Raw genomic sequence first — 17,414 nt, forward strand, 5'->3', positions numbered from 1 at the left:
TACCAAAGCTTTTGACTGTTAGCATCCGTCAAGATTGCCTAGGCTTGTGCTTCTATACAGGGGCATAAAAAGTGGGGAACTTGCAACAGTCCCTCAAGCTGCCTTTTATTGCCTCTGCTGCTGAGATGCACATGGATGGGTGACCAGTATTCCAGTTCAGGCTAAGCTCCTTCACAACTTCCTGAGAATCTTCAGAACCAATTCCAATCTTCTGTGTTGAGCTGCTTGTGGCAGCTGTTTGGATCAGACCCCTCTTAATAAACCCTCTCCGGTACAGGCACTCATTTACACAGAGCTTGGAATCATGTGCATCATGTTCTGTAAGGCTTTGTGAAGTTTTGGGTGCTGATTTGATTCGGAGGACATTCAGCCCGATTCCACAGCCGAATCGCCACATCCAAATTGAATTGGGAGAATAAAAAGGTCTGAATTGATTCAAAGCTCTCTAAATCGATTCGGAGAGATTCAGAGATACGGGCAGCCCCTGCTTGCTGCTGAAGGGATCTGGACTTGGACTCTGTGCCGGTAAGGGGAAGGGGGAGAGGAAGGGGGGAGCAGGCTGGAGAATGGGGATGGGGACCATGGGAGAACCCCCAACTCCCATCTGCTCTCCCAGCCCTACGAATGGCTGCCCTGCCCAGCCCCGGTTTCCTGGCTCTTTAAAATAAATAAATAAATAAATAAAATAAAGCCCCACACTCATCGGCTCCTGCCATGTGTGTGTGTGGGGGGGGGCCATTTCTGCTGCCCCCCACTGCTTCATGCTGCCTGGGGGGGTTTGCCATGAGTTCCCATCCCCTGCCCGCTCTCCTAGCCCTGTCAGTGGCTGCTCCACCTGGCCCCAGCATCTGAGCTCTTAAAAAAAAAACAACAAATTAAAATCCCCCCCCTCCCAAGCCCCCCACACTCACTGGTTGTAGTGGCCATTGGGGCGTCAGGGAGCTCGTGGCAGACCCTCCCCTTCCCCCGTGCAGCATGGGGCAGCAGGGATTGCCCCCCTGCCTGGCAGGGTCTGGTGAGTGTGGGTCTTTTTTTTTTTTTATTTAAAGAGCTGGGAGGCTGGGGCTGGGCAGGGCAGCTATTGATGGGGTTGGGAGAGTGGGTGGGGGATGGGGCCTCTTTGATTCAGGGATTTGGCCATTTGGCAGTGGCCGAGTCTCGGAATCGGATTCGGCTGAATTGATTCGGAACAGTGGTTCAAATCACTGTCCCCTGAATCGGTGGAATCCGAATCCAAAGCGAATACTAGCTGCTTTGCACAGGCCTAATATGCTGGCCTTTTAAGAAAGGGCATAGTAAATCTTGCATCTGTCTGGGAGAATCTTACATTCTGAACATTTCAGTATGTCTTAGCCTGTTTTTCATGAGGACTCTCAAGTCACCAGATACAAGGTCACTTTTGGAAGAAACCATGGAAGTCTCATCAGATGTAGAGGATATGAGCTCCCAAATCACTGAGCACATAGGCAAATTCTATGATTACCATGAAGATGGTACCAAAGAAAAACGTGAAAATGGTATTGAAATAGTGTTCTGTAATTTAACTCCAGCTTATGCTGAAGCTGATTCCAGAATCTCAGATACTGAAGTTGAGCACTGAAAGGGGTTGCTTCTAGCATTGAGCCTGAAGTGAAAGGAGGAACTGTTTGTGTCCTCCTAATGCAGATTTCTAGTTTGAGGTCCTCCAAGGCCTACCAGGGCATCAGAAAGTGAAGAAAAAGAGCAGACTCTGCTGTCACAGTCCCCAGTATTGACAGTATCACCATTGGCGTTGACCCTAGCTTGTGATAAAGCTTTGACTGAACCAGGGCCATTATTTGTGCTGTGATACTGTCTCTTGAGGAGTAGAAAAGGTCTGCTTCTCTTGCCCATCTCTAGGATATATGTTTTCCGTCATTTACTTTCTTCTCTACAATGCTCTGTGGTGCTGTTAAGAGACTGCAAAATCTTACGAGCACCAGCCCCCCAGCCCCAGTATGCATAGTGTTGCATATTAGTTATTTATATATTCTTGTGGAATACAGCAACCAAATGACAGAACAACCCATAAATGACTGCACTGGGGGATAAGACTAGAGTGACTGTTTTAGATTTGATATCCATTGGAAAGCAACATCAGTAGCCTGGTGCAAGTCTTCAGTGCAACCATTGAAATGATAAATAGGGCATTCCTCTGTGATGTGTGCTATAATTTGGATTTCACCACACTCAGACTTGGGGTATTTAATAAAATTCCATTTATGTAGTAGGTAGTTACATCTACCTTGTCTAGTACAAACCCTGCTCAATGTTGTCCAGCTCCACTTTGATAAAAAGAAGTCAGAAGGTTTAGATATGGGGTCCGTGATGAGAAGTTTATTAATGATGTCAGTTGTGTTCCATTTTTTCCTTGATGTCAGTTTTCATCATTCAGCGTTTTTCCCATACTCCAAAATGGTCTCGAGCTTGGGCCCAGAGGGGTCATTAAATTCCTCAAAAATTGGTAATGACTATAAGCATTTTTTTTCTTGACTCTTGAAGTAGCCTGTTTATGTCAAAGATTAGGAAGAGGGATAGAGCAGACAGCCAGGGAACAGGAGTGGATCTGCAAGTACCAGTTCTGAATGCCATTGCTTCATTCAGTTGTCAGGCTGGTATGAGCACTCCTGTCCCAAACTGGGGCACAATAATCAGCTGCTGAATAAATGAGGGCTTCAGCCTGTCACAACCCAAGGGTGTGATTTTGTGTGCGTGTGCTTCGGCACTGCTAAATTATTTCCCGCCACCAGGAGCTTTCTTTGCAGGGTGCATTTCTTAGTTGCAAAGAGAAATGCATGGTGCAAAGGAGTTCCCGCCACCCGCGTGCAAATTTGTGTCCCACTATTGGCCAGTTCTAAATTATTCCCACATGGCGGCTAGTGATTGGCTTGCTAGCCGTATAAGAGGCTTGAGCGGTTTCCGCCCAAGTTGGAGGACTCCACAACCATCTGGAGGAGGAGAACTTCACGTCTCGTGAAGATCTCTAAGCGCTGCGGAGCCTATTGGACCCAGCGTGTACCTTGAGAAGGCTGTAGGGGTCTGATCAACCTCTGGCCTCTCCCCGTCACCGAACGATCCCTCGACAAACCCCTTCCCTGCACACAAGTTCCACGGAGCCTAGCAAACTTCGTGTGAGTGTATCCAGAGCTCTTTCTCCGAGTTGTTTTCTTCGGTTGACACGACGGGCTCGCGTGTTTAGAGCCTTCAACCGGATTGGGCTAGAGTTCGCGTGGAAGGGAGTCTTGTCCGCTTCTCTTCTTTTCTGTCTGTAACTGCAACTCAAGCAAGTTTTCCTGCCTGCACCGCGACCATCTTTGGTGTAAGTAAAATAATCTTTAATCAACCGCTAAGTGTCCATGCCTAATTCTAGTCCGCCGGCCTGCATTCCCCGACCCGCGTGCCAGGGCTGCTGGTCACAGCCCGCCGCGTGCCCCCAAGGACCTCGGACTGCTCCCGGCCCGCACACAGCCAAGCTTCAGCATCGCTTCCCTCACTTGTACCAGCCAGTTGTGAGATGGTATTACATGTGGCAAGTTTGTTGTTAGTCGTTTATGGATGATGCCTATAGGCGAGACTGTGGTCAAGGTGGACTCCTAAATATTTGAGGTTAGTCATAGGTGACTCGTTTTCCACAAACCTGATTCTTAGTTGGGCGTTCACCTGATAGTGAGATGAAAAAAGGAATAAACTTTTGTCAGGGTTGGGCTTCAAATACCATTAATTAAAATAGCCTTCTAGTTTTGCCAAATCATTACTGAGTATGGTTTCAATAACGCTAGAATAGGAGTCCTGTGCTAGGATGGCAATATTGTCAGCATAAATATATCTTCTTGATTTTGTCTGCGGAATATCGTGTATGTACCAGTTGAAGATGATGGGTTGCAGAACAGAGCCCTGTGGTAAACTGTTGCTGATGAATCGGCCTGCTTATTTTACCATCAAGGCAAACTCTGAGCTTGTGGTTTGATAAGATATTAAACAGTATTGCAATAATCTTTTTGTACCAGATAGTCTTTATCAATGTAACTGTAAGGCCCCTTATCCATACTGTGTCATAAGCCAAAGTGAGATTAATAAAGGTTACTCTGGTCTTCTGTCTTCTTTGGAATCTCACTTCAGTAAAGGAGGTGAGAGTGAGAACTTGATCACAGGAGCTCCTCCTTGGTCCAAAGGCTGCCTGGTCTGAAGAAAGCCTGGGCTCCAGGATAGGGCTAATTCTCGACAAGAGCACTCTTTCAAAGAGTATGCATATGGGATGCTACCATGCCCCTATTTGGGAATATTCGGGCCCGCTTTCAAAAGGCATTAAAGGAGACATCTGTGATAGTCATCTACAGCAAAGAACTAAAAAGTCCTCTTCTCTGTCCACTTCCCTTCCCAGCCCTGTGATGTGTGACTACCAAGGGGAGCTGAGTCTAGGGACAGAGCAACATTACTGACCTATTCCTCTTGCTGGGATAAATGGTTTACAGGCATTGGATGACACTAAACTATTGCAGGAGGTTTTTGCCTTGATTACCAAATGGCAGTTGACACTCCAGTCATTTCAGAAAAATCCCACAAACAGTCTGACATCCTGCCAGCTTCTGATTCTGCTAGGGTTATCCTTCCCCATTAAAGGAATACCATACCCTGCTAAAATCCTGTGCCAGGCATGAGACTTAACACCAATATTGAAACAAATCAAGAAGTGAGGGATTTTGGGGTGGCTAATCCACCCTGTAGTCACCCCTTTAGCACTGCCCCCGCCCACTCCTAATATAGCAAATTTAATAATGATTTTACCAAACAATATGAAGAAGAGTTATAGCAGATTATAGACTGACAGTAGGTAATCATGCAGATTAACTTCTTCCTCTTACTATAATTTCCCTTTTAGATGAAATATTCAGATCTTATCCTGTAATTACAGTTGTTAAATTTGGGACTATATGACTCGGATTACTTAACCTAAACTGGGCTTTTCTCACTGATCTATTTTCTTTTTACTGTGTTAGACATTCTTAATACCGTCAGCGAACTGTCCGTTCACGCCTAATACTCTGCATCTTGATGAGAAACTCTCTTAGAATCAATTTCTTGTTAAACCAGCTCAGTGTTCAGATACTCATATTTGTCAGGCCTCATCCTTCTTCACTCATTTTTACAGGGGAAAAAAATCTTTATCTTACTGTTATGTTTCCGCTTACCAGGAAGAGGAGGCAGAAAGTGTTTTTCATCTGTTTTTTCCCCTTCTCATCGGTCTGGAATGTTGAACTACTGTCCCTGGTGAGCTATAGAAAATTAAAATGATCACCTGGCCACAGTTTAATTTGTAAAAGGAGGAAGAGGCCACTGTGGCCAAACAGCACTCCTAATAGGCTGTTTTATTGTGTTCTTTTTGTAGCACCTCTTTCTGTCTTCTCCTCCCCCTCCTTCATCTTCTCCTCCTCCCCCATTCCTATGGAAAAATCCACTGTACTGAGCTGACATGAGAAGTGGTTAGACAAGGGAAAAGATGTTTTAGCTTATATCCGTGTACAGCACTTGAGAACATGAGAGAGGCAAAGGAGTTCTAGCTTACAGATGATGCAGAGAATGCTGGAGTATTTAATGCCTTTTTAAATTTAGTCTTCACAACTAGGGGTAGCAGAGATAGGGAAGGAGACAAGCAACCTAGGGTAGTGGCAGAATAGATCAGGGATTACTGGGAGAAACTAGGTGCTTTTCAGTGGGCCGGGCCAATGGGATACGCCCTAAAGTATGGGAAGAATTGGCTGAGGTAATTTTGAAGCCATTGGCTGTGCTTGTTGAGAACTTGTGGATGGTGGGTGAGGTTTGGGATGACAGGAAAAGGGCAAATATAATGCCCATCAGGAAGAAAGAGAAGAAGGAGGATCTAGGGAATACAGACCGGTCAGCCTGAATCCAGTCCCTGGAAAGATCATGGAGCAAGTGCTCAAGCAATCTATTGTGAAGACCTAGAAGAGAACAAGGTGATCAGGAGCAACCAACATATGTTTACTAAGAGCAAGTCGTGCTTGACCAACCTTATTTCCTTCTTTGATAAGGTGTCCAGCTCTGGATGGGAGGAGAACAGTGGGTGTGATGTACCTTGACTTTTGCTAGGCTTTTGATGTCATCTCTCATTACATTTTCATTAACAAGCTACAGGTTAGCTGAAAGTACTGTAAGGTTAACACATAACTAGTTGGATCATTGTGTTCAATGAGCAGTCATCAATGACTCAGCATGTAGTTGGGAAGAGGTATCGAGTGGGCTTGTTCAGGGGTCTGTCCTGGGTCTGGTATTATTTAATATCTTTATATGGTTAGATGCCTTGGGAGCATAATTTATGAGGATAGGCTGAAATAACTAGGGTTATTTAGTCTGGAGAAGAGAAGACTGAGGGGGGATTTGATAAGTCTTGAAATGCCTGAAGGGCAATTACAGGGAAAATAGAGATTGGCTTTTTTCTGGCCACAGAGTACAGGATTAGAAGCAATGGCCTCAAGCTGCAACAGAGGAATTTTAGGTTGGAGATTAGGAGGAGCTTCCAGACTATCAGGGTGGTCTGTCATTGGAATATGCGCTCTGGAGAAGTTGTGGAATTTCCATCCCTGGAAATGTTCAAGGGCAGGTTGGACAGACCCTTGGCTGGGATGGTTTAATGGGGGATGAGGTAGGCACCCCCAGTCTGAGCAGGGGCTGGACCTTGTGGGGTCCCTTCCAGCTCTCTTTTACTATGATCCTATGGTTAAGAAGGAATAAAATGGAGATTTTAATAGAATTATAGAAAATTAGAGTTGGAAGGGGGTCAGGAGGTCATCTAGTCCCAACCCCCTGCTCAAAGTAGGACCATTCTCAACTAGATCATTTTAGCCAGGGCTTCATTGAGCCGGGCCTTAAAAACCTCCAAGCATGGAGATTCTGCCACACCTCTGGGTAACCCGTTCCAGTGCTTCACCATCCGCCTAGTGAGAGGTTTTTTTCCCCCTAATATCCAACCTAAGCTACCCTTGTTGTACCTTGTTGTACCTTGAGACCCTTGCTCCTTGTTCTGTCATCTGCCACCACTGAGAACAGTTTAACTCCATCCTCTTTGTAACCAACCTTTGTTCATTTTTCAGCTTCTAAATTCTAGTTCCTGGATGAATGTGGAAATCTCTTTCTCTGCCTCGTTCTCAAAAAATGCGTATAGAAATAGAGATCTTTAATTCTAGAATTTCTCTCTCATGCTAATTTCCCACCATCATATCTATACACAAAATCTTGAGAAGTATGTTGGGCCTTATCTAGTGCTTTAAGAGCCAATAGATTGGTGTGCCAAAGGAATGAGATCCATATTTTTTTCTGTGGTTCCTATAAAGCACTGTTTAAATTCTGATGACTTGGTTCCCTTTTGAAGAATCCTTTAATGTACAAATGGTACAGTCTATGCCATTATGAATAAAAACCTTCTTTAAGATGCTCCCAGGCAAACCGTCACATTTGTTTTATGTATTTGTAGCCTGGCCAATGATGGTCATCACTATAGTATGTAAATGCCTAAAAATATTAATGAATTCATGGATGAGAACTGAAGCAATGAAAAGCTGCATGATTTTGCTCAAGGTCATACAGGGACTTGCCGAAACAGGATTTTAGCTGAGATCTTTTGTGTCTGTTTATGGTCTGAATATTATGTCAGAAAAAGTAGTTAATCACTAGATGTCACTGTTGGCAACAATGTGTCATTTTTCATACTTGCCATTTTCCCCCCATAACTTTGAATGTTTCATATCTGTTTACTCTTTATACTGGTTGCATAATTTTACTAATTGCTTTTGTTATAATTACTTTAGAGTGCCTGTTGCTGGTATTTGGGTGCAGTTCAGGTCTTACTTGACAGCACATAATCGACAACATTTTATTTTTAGTTCCTTTGTTTTGTTGGTTGCCAAACCACATTGTTGTACAATTTATTGCCTGCATTTATTTGAGCAATTCTTTGCATTATATCAGTGCTCATTGAGTGCATTGGGTAATTTCACTTTGTAAATTATCTTAATGATATATTTCCAGCGAATAGTAATGGAATGTATCATGCTATTTTTCTTATAACTTGACATTTTTGAGTCATTTTAATGTCTATGGGAAGAGGACACAAGTGGCTAGAGTTATTCCTGGTGGTGGGTCATTGGTATACAAGCTCCCCCACAGATACCTTCTAGTGTAGGGTAAGAATGATCTATAGCATCCCTAATATTCCAGTGCCTAACTGCATCAGCCGTAATAGGTGACACAGGCATCTTTTACTTTGAGTTTGTTTGTTAAGAGGTAGAACCTTCAACTTAAATAACCCCCCAGCCACCAAAATAACAAACTGAAGATGCTTCAAAATTACAGTTCATTGATTTTTTTTTTTTTCCTTTGGTATTGAATTTGTTTAGTTTCTTGGTGATGGAAAGCATGTGAGAATCTCTATGCTTACTAGTGCATGTCCTGTCCCCTGGTTGGAAGGATTATATGATTAAACGCTAGTTAGTTTAGCTCATTTAGGTTGCATTCTGGAGTGCGAAAAGTGCATATTGTATGCACCCTTCTGATTCAATAGCAGTCATCTAACTTTTTTTTTTTCCCTGCTGTTTTAATAATTTTTATTTGGGGCATTTGAAGAAACACGTTGTTCTTTCAGCCAGTGTATACCAACCTGCTTCCTTTAGACACCGTTAGATTTAATTTTTTATTTCTGAAAAACAAGTTGGCTAAAACAGAAAATGAAAAATCAAATGAAAATAAAAAGTACTGCAAAATTATAGTGTATATGTATGGCACTTGTATACACATTATGGTATCTGTTTGTTATAAACTTGAAAGTTAGTGCTTTGTTCTTGTGCATATGCTAACAAAATTATATTCTTTTTAATGTAGAAAAACTGTATGGCGATTTCCTCAGTTGGAAGCTAGAAGACACCCTTGCCCAGTTCCCTCTAAAACCAGGGAAGATTGCAACGTTTATTGTAAACATTAAAGTGAAGCTGGACTTCTCCTGTCAGGAAAATCTTCTGCAAGACCTTGATGGTGAGTTATGAACTTATTTTCTGTTTGGAGCATGGGATTTTATTTTGGCAAGGACTCAAAACTCTTGACATATTGGTTCAAAATCAGAGGATGAAGCAAGTGTCTTCTGTTTCTACACTTGTATCGTGCAACCCTGTGGGACAAACCCTATGGGACATGGGTAGGGATTTAGGACTGAATCTTCGTGATTGCTTGTTGACACAAGTCGGAGCTTGTCATGGCCAAAACTTCTCACCCTACTGAGGACTTAAGTTACATTATTTAACTTTTCCCAATGCGGAGTTCTTTCAGAGCGTGTTTTTCTGATGATTTTTGCAATATTTTATTTTTCTTTATTAATTCCTCTTGATGCCAAGTTTCCAAGCACCAGAGGGCTTTAAAAGGAGATGCACACAGTGATGACTTAAGTGTAGCTGGCTATCTCCTGTCTCTAGTTATGCAGTGCATTTGTGGTCTTGTTTATTTGGAACATATGGACTTATTCATCCAGATGAGTTAGTCACACAGATATTGTGGAATTTGCATCCTGCAGAATTCCAATGACTGACTGACTACTGAGAGATGATAAGATGCAATATTTACAGGGAGGGTTTTTATTGTAGTAATTAAGAATCTGTGTGGCATCAAATCAAATAAACAAGAATGCAGCTTTGTGCCTGAATTTTTCGAACTGTCTTATAGATACTAGTGTCAAGTATTCAGTTATTAGAATGCACGTCACAAAATAGAGAAATTGTTCAAATATTAAATATATTTTTAGATGGTGATATTTCAACTGCCTGGTTTATTGTGTTAAAGTAATTAATAAAGGGTCTTAGGAAGAAACAGGAAATGGGTGCATATACATGAGATGTTTACTGCGAAGTAGATTCATTAGTTGTACAATATATGTCACATGTCTACACATGCAAAACTTCTAAATTAAATAATGTACTCTGCAGCAAGATAGCACTTACAAAATTCTTGTAAAACTGGAGTGGGAAAGTACTTGTAAAGGCTGCAGAGTCTTTTTGTGTGTGTGTGTGTAGAAGCTGCCCCAGCTGGCTGGGGCGTGAGGGTGCTTCATTGCGGGGGCTGCCTGCTGGCTAACCCCCACGCTGAAGCACTCTTGTGCCCCAGCCAGCCTCATGGCATGTTGACCTGGAGAAGCAGCACTGGGCTGGCAGGCTGGCCCTTGGGTCCCCTGCCATCTGGGGTGGCTCCAACCCTGCTCCACGTGCTGCGATCTCAGGCGCACATGAAGACATGGCACCTGGGAGTTTATTCATGCACTTCAACATGCATTAATATGCCAGTATATACGCTTCCAACATTGAGTCATCCTAAACAGGATGTTCCTATACCTTAGTGAGTAAAGATAAGGCACATAAAAAATTACTTGAGTTTTATTTCCTGATTTAATTGCCATTATGCATTATGTGCAAGAACTATTTGAAACGGGAATGTTTTCAGAAACGAGAATGACCAACAGAATTATATTTTGTACATAATTTATTTTAAGTGAGAGAGACTGAGCTCTGGATTTGACTTGTGAATTCATTTAGGCAGAATTGATATTAATAATTGATAAAGGCTTAATGATTTCTTATTAAACTTCCCTAGTGTTAAGTACATATCTTTTATATTACCATTTATATGATCAAAATGCTTCTTCTAACACTCAGTACAATAACAATAATTAAAGTTTTGTTAAAATAAATGTTAGCTGAAAAGCTCTGATTACTAATTCATGATTAGTACTGGTCTGAGACTTGTGAGAGAAAATTCTTGGAAAATAACAAGGAGGGAGGGAAAGAAAAGAAATATTAGGCCAATTTCAAATGTTAAAAAAACCCAACCCCAAAACCCACACAATTAGGTCCTCCCAAACTTTGATACTGTGTTTAGCATCCTGACATGTGGTTTTTTAAAATACCGCTAACCTTGATTTCTGTAGGAACTTGGAAATACACCAAATCATATAAGATGTTCAGTAAATGTAACAAAGCATGGCAGTTTTATAGCATGGCAGTCCCAGATTGGGGATGGGGGGGGAGAGGGGACTTGACAGATTTGGCACTTGGAAGAGGTAACGGTCACGCACCTAAGACCAGATGGCATCACTCCATGTCACCTTATCCATTGTTCCAAATTAACTTTCATCCTAGCTGTGTGACCCCTGAATCTCCTTTTCCTACATGCATCCCCCAACAAATTACCTCACTCAGTACTGGAGTGTTATGCCAAAATACACACGCGTGGTGATCACACAGTTCTGGATGAAGCTTTGTGTGTGGCCCAGAAGAGGGAAATAGGAAGCAAAATCCAAAACATGGAAGTGTATCACATTAAGTTGCACGTACTTATTGGTATAGCATTTCTCATGCTACAGTCTAATGTATAGGGAGGGCACTCATGAGGATCTTCTATGGCAGGGGTGGACAAAGCCTTTGTGTGTAGCACATGGTAGATTAGGAAGGGGAGGGAGGCAACACAGTGGCAGATAGGGCAGGGAGCATCAGATCAGGCAGAAAGCAGAGCATCAGATCAGGCAGGGAGCAAAGAGCAGAGCAGTGAATCAGGCAGGGGACAGGGATTGGAGGGCACTAGAGGAGAGTGCAGAACTAATTTGTGGCACATCACCCAAAACAGGTTGGCCCCCACCGGTCTGTGGTTTGGTCCAAAATGCCAGCAAAGATTATCAAGGTTAACCTTGCATCCAGCCAGTCCTGCATTTTAAGCAGTATAGAATCCTTCTGCCAGAACAGATGTCGCTTTTATGAGCTAGTAGTTTAACAGATTCCCTTTTGTTTTATGGGAAAGAGAACGGCTTAGTGCAGTGGTGCTCGAGCATTTGGCTCCACGGGTGAAATAAATGGCGTGAGGGTGGTCCATGGGCTGGATTAAGCACCATGCATCAGGATTGGGCCCTGGGCTGCCTGTACCTGGCTCTGCATGGCCTCAGCTGCTTCCCATGTGCTGTGATCAGTGTTCCCCTCCTGCCAAATTTACAGACCTGTGTGGAGCCCTGTGGACTGCATGCCACACTTCCAGGGTCCAGGAATGGCCCACAGGCCCTGGGTTTATCACCCATGGACTGGTGGATTGAGAACTGGACCCAGCCTTGGACACCTGGGGTCTCTTCCTTGCTTTGCCAGTGGCCTATGGGGTGATGTTGGGCAAATTACTTTCCCTTTGTGTGCCTCAATTTCCCCACCTATACAATAATTATAATGGAAGTGCTTTGTCAAATGTTTTGGATTTCTACTGATAAAAAACATTATAAAAGGGCATTGTGGTATTACTCTTGTTTTATATATGCAATTATGCTGGCTTTTTCACACAGTTCTGAAATTTCCCCAAGAAGCACCCTTACCTCCCATGTCTCTCAGGCACTCAAAAAGGCAACACCAACTAAGCTTGTTCACAAGTGAAGTTTCAGTCAATTTTGAAACTATGAAACTTTACGGTATGAGCCTGAGCTTCAAGTACAACTAGAACCCTAATAGCAGTGTTACTGTGTCGTTTCTCTAAAACAGAATTGCTATCGAGTACTAATTGAAGCCTGGAGTCAGTAGCATGGCTAAGGGAGCGTGGGGTGTGATCAGGGCACCAGACATGGGGATCGAATTGTGGTGTGGGGGGACGCAGGGTGAGACAGCAAAAATAGCAGCTACCTCCCTGCTGGTCTGGCCACAGCTGCTGCTCCATGTGCCGCCACCACGGAGAGCTCCAAACTTCTTAGTTATGGCTCTGCCTGCAGTGAGCAGGCCCAATTCCTCCTTAATAATGAAAGAGGGCCATAGTAAAAACAGTTACCATTTCCTAAGAGCCTGGATCTCTTTGGATGACTGATACTGTACTCAATCAAATATTAATACGAATACTGGTTGAATTTCAAACTGATACAACACCACCTTTTGCATGCTGCTGTAATTTTAGTATAGGTTTTAAAATTCACAGTTACAAGAATCGGAAAAGTCAGAGGCAGCTGTGGCATGGCCTTTATTGATAGTGCCGCTAGAGTGAGTGCATTATCTTCTTTCCTTTTAAAAATTAAATTTACAGGTGATCCAAATATTTTCATCTTTTAAACAAAAGCCATGTCCTTAGCAGCACATTTATTACTTTAATCTGTTTTCATTTGGTGCCACAACTGCTTCCATTAACACCGTTTAATACTTTATAATGGAGATTTAGCACAAAAAGGACAGATTACACACTGCAGTTATTATACAACTATATATTTGGGGAAAAAAATTATCCAACAAAATAGTAGCTGTAATTCTTTTCTGTTAGAGTTTTTCAGCTCATGTTCTTACAGCTTAAATGGAAACTGCAGTGATTACTTATTCATCGGCAAGTTAAGTACTTGCATGTTTATTTTGAAAATGAATTTTCTAAATGCTTTTTAGCCTCTGTTTTGCCTTTAGAATTGTTGGATGGTGGCTTATTTGGGCTGCTATTATTTGTGTGCCTCCTACCCTGGGCTTCAGTCATTATGCACAAAGTAAGACTTGAAGATTTCACTTGCTCTCATTTTTTAAATGTGTGGAAGATGGATCTCATTACACTTTGTCAAACATCTTTCACTTGTTCGTTGCAATTATGAGCATGTTTGATAGGCAAAAAAAGGTATAAATATATTACAATTAGATTTATTTTCCTAAGCTGTTTGACTTTAATACTACAGAATATTCTCACTTAAAAAATTGGAACCATACAGTATGAATTTTAAAAAGCACCATTCTGTATGAATAGAGCATATATTAAATAGGTTAAGAACTGATTAGCTGATTTCCCAAAGTATCCATTTATTGGAAGTGTCATCAAATGGGAGGGTTCTGCATGGTTTAGTACTAGTTCGGACATTTTCATCAATGCAAGTTGTATCTCCAGGGATTTTATGTTTAACTTGAAGATGACATAAATGTTGGTGAAACAGTAAATGATAGCAGTCATGCAGAACTATCTAGATTGTTTAGTAAACTGAGAAGACTTAAACAAATATGTTAATAAAGCAAATGTAAATTTATGCTCTGCATTGTGTGTTCCTAGATGTATACCTACAGAATGAGGAGGTGTATCCTGGAAATCACTGACTCTGAAAAGGATTTAAATAGTCATAGTGAACAAGCAACTGAACATGGGCCCCAGTATATCGGTGTGGCAAAAAGGGCTACTATGATTCTTGGAAATAGAAAGTGAAAATGAGATGGGAAGTGATTTTTGTCTCTGGACTACTTGTAAAAGTTCGGGTGCTAGACCTGTTTGGAGAGGTTGAACAACTAGAGAAGTTGAACAAGAATGGTTTGAGGACTGGAGACAGTGCTGTACAGTGAGTGTTTTTAAGAGCTCAGTGTGTTTTAGCTTACCAGAAAGAAGATTTGAGAGGTGACTTGATTGAAGCATGTGAGTATGTTCACAGCAGGGAATACTGGATACTGGAGAGCTCTTTAATCAAGTGAAGAAAGGGATAAGAAGAAGGATTGGCTGGAAACTGAACCCAGACATATTCCAAGTAACAGTAGGGCTCAAAATGCCGCTAATGACAATGATTAACTATTGGAACAAATGACCAATTAAATGGTAAGTTTTGATGCCTTTTGGTATAAGACTGGATGAGTTTCTAGAAAGTACTCTTCAGCCAAACAAGTTATTAGGGTCAACACAACTAGTTGGATGAAATGTTCATAGCATTAGTCTCTAGATCAGTGGTCACCAGCCAGTGGCTCTCACTCCACCAGTAGATCTCGGAGCCTCTTGGAGTCTATCTAGCCTCCTCTTGAAGATCTCCAAGCTAGGTGATAGCACCAACTCTCTTGGAAGCCCATTCCAGATCCTGGCCACCCTTACTGTGAAAAATGTCTTCCTAATATCTAACCTAAATCCACTCTCAACTAGTTTACACCCATTATTCCTATTCATTCCCTGGGGCACCTTAGTAAACAGTGCTTCCCCTATTCCCCGTTGACCTCCCCTAATAAATTTATAGGCGGCCACAAGATCTCCCCTCAGTCATCTCTGTGAAGGCTGAAGAGATTCAGCTCTCTCAACTTCCCCCCATAGGGTCTATCACGAAGGCCACTAATCATGCGAGTGGAACCTCCTCTGGACCATCTCGAGATTCCCTGCGTCCCTCTTGAAGTGTGGCACCCAAAACTGGACACAGTACTCCAACTGCGGCCTGACCAGTGTCGCATAGAGGGGGAGCATCACCTCCTTTGATCTATTAGTCATGCACCTGCTAATGCACAACAAGGTGTGATTGGCCTTGTTGATGGCCTTTTTACACTGCTGGCTCATGTTCATCTTGGAGTCAGTTATGACTCCAAGATCCCTCTCTGCCTCCGAGCTGCTGAGAAGGACCCTCCCTAACCTATAGGTGTGTTGGGGGTTCCTCCTTCCCAGGTGGAGTACCTTACATTTATCTTTATTAAATTGCATCTATTTCTTTCTGCCCATTGATCCAACCTGTCCAGGTCGGCCTGAATCTGCTCCCTGCCCTCCGGTGTACTAACTTTGCCCCATAATTTGGTATCATCAGCGAACTTGGAGAGGGTGCTCGCCACATCCTTGTCCAAATCGCTGATGAAGATGTTAAATAATATCGGTCCGAGGACCGAACCTTGTGGGACCCCACTGCCCACCTCCCTCCAGGCCGAGAAGGAACCATCCACCACCACTCTGGGTGTGGTCTGTAAGCCAGTTGGCCACCCACCTGACTGTGTAGGCATCCACTCCACAGTCTGCTAGCTTCCCGATGAGGATAGGGTGCGAGACTGTCAAAGGCCTTCCTAATGTCCAGGAAGATGACATCAGCCTCAGCACGCACGTGCCCCAGCCCAGCAGGTCAGTCTGTGGGGGAGGGAAGGGGCAGGGGCTAGATCAAGCCCCCCATGGTGAGAGAGAGTTCCGCAGAGGCAGGAGCAGGGATAGGTTGAGTGGGGCCCCGGCCGGGTGGGACTTACTTTCTGGGGAGGCGTGCCCCCAAATAATCTTTTCTCCCTTTGCCTCGAACTGCCCCCCCCGCCCCCCCGACTTACCAGCTGGGGGGTGGGGAGGGGAGTGGCAATGCACGGTAGATCTCGGGCTGCTTTTAAATGCCAAAGGTGATCTGCTACTTAAAAAGGTTGGAGACCACTGCTCTGGATAATGAAATGGTCCCTGACTGGCCTTAAACTGTATGACAAGTAGGTACAGTCACGTTCAAATAGTTTTAAGTTCAATTAACAATACTTAGATGAGAGAGAGGATGTACATTTCAAGTAGTAAGTAGTTTTTAGAGTCTTTACAGTAAAATGCAATGAGTTCTGATTTAGAAAGTATCCTTTGTACCGTGCCACAAAATAACCTGTGTATGATTAGGAGTGAAAAGCTAAAGTAACATTTCAAGTGAGAAAGTAGGACCAAGTTCCAGATAAATGGGCAAGTACGAGAGAGAAAAGACTTCTTCAATGTGGAGGAAAAATTGGAGAGGAGGCCATGACTTAAATTCAAAGTGAACAAGCTGGTCATTCAGAAAATAGGTGGGCATAATTGTAAAGGCTTAGGCTAGAATACATCTGTTTTACAAGTTTACAAGTAAAAAAAGGCTTTTTTGGCAAGGCTTCATATCCTGGAACAAAAACTTAGTTAACCACAGTATTCTAACCTTAATTAGTGTGTGGGGGACATATATATATAAAATGTGATGCTTTTACTACATCCCTATTATCTGCTTTGTAATTTTTTTACAATCTTTTTAAAAAGGGTGGAAATAATTTCCTGAAATCTGATGCCTATGTATGTCCAAAATATTTTTGAGGGGGGATGTCATGCTTACTGACTAGCTTCCCAGCTATTTCTCATGAGAGATGCTTCCTGAGATTCCAAAGGTATTGGAGCATCAGGCAATTTGTTTTCTGGGAAGAGTTCTGCAATTCACCCACCCAGACTAGCACCTGGGTTACAGCTCTGTACATCAGTTGGACCTATTTCTGTAGATTCATCTAGGACCCTTTGGGAGCCTGTGACAGCAACTGATTTAAGTGACTAAAAGTAACTTCAAGACACAACATCGTTATAATTTTTTTTCACCCGAAGGTCAAAGCACATAGGCGAAGGTATGATATGTGTGCTCTTACCAAACCTCAGCTTCTCTCCATTCTGGGGGTTCGACTCAATTCCTTTTGCTGAGTTGTAGACACCACCTTTGTAGCCTACTTCCTTTGTCTCTATCTGAATCTACCCAGCTTGCCACCTTCTTCCCATAGACGTGCCCTGGACAGTCTGTTATGGCTCACAAACTTCCCCTCCCTCTTTATGTGATTCAGACTCTGAAATAGATCATTGTTTTGTTAACCTATCATTTCTCAGCCTCAGAAGAACAGCCA

The 17,414-nt window shown here is 42.8% G+C and overlaps 1 protein-coding gene across 1 annotated transcript in view; it reads left to right on the forward strand.

The window, feature by feature from the left end:
- The window catches only part of TRAPPC9 (trafficking protein particle complex 9), an 843,209-nt gene that overhangs the window by 175,802 nt on the left and 649,993 nt on the right, over window positions 1–17,414 (forward strand). The window contains 1 exon segment of the mRNA XM_025214635.1: window positions 8,911–9,060. Coding sequence (XP_025070420.1) covers window positions 8,911–9,060 — 150 coding nt within the window.

Source organism: Alligator sinensis, unplaced genomic scaffold (assembly GCF_000455745.1).
Source record: "Alligator sinensis unplaced genomic scaffold, ASM45574v1 scaffold721_1, whole genome shotgun sequence".
Lineage (NCBI taxonomy): Eukaryota > Metazoa > Chordata > Crocodylia > Alligatoridae > Alligator > Alligator sinensis.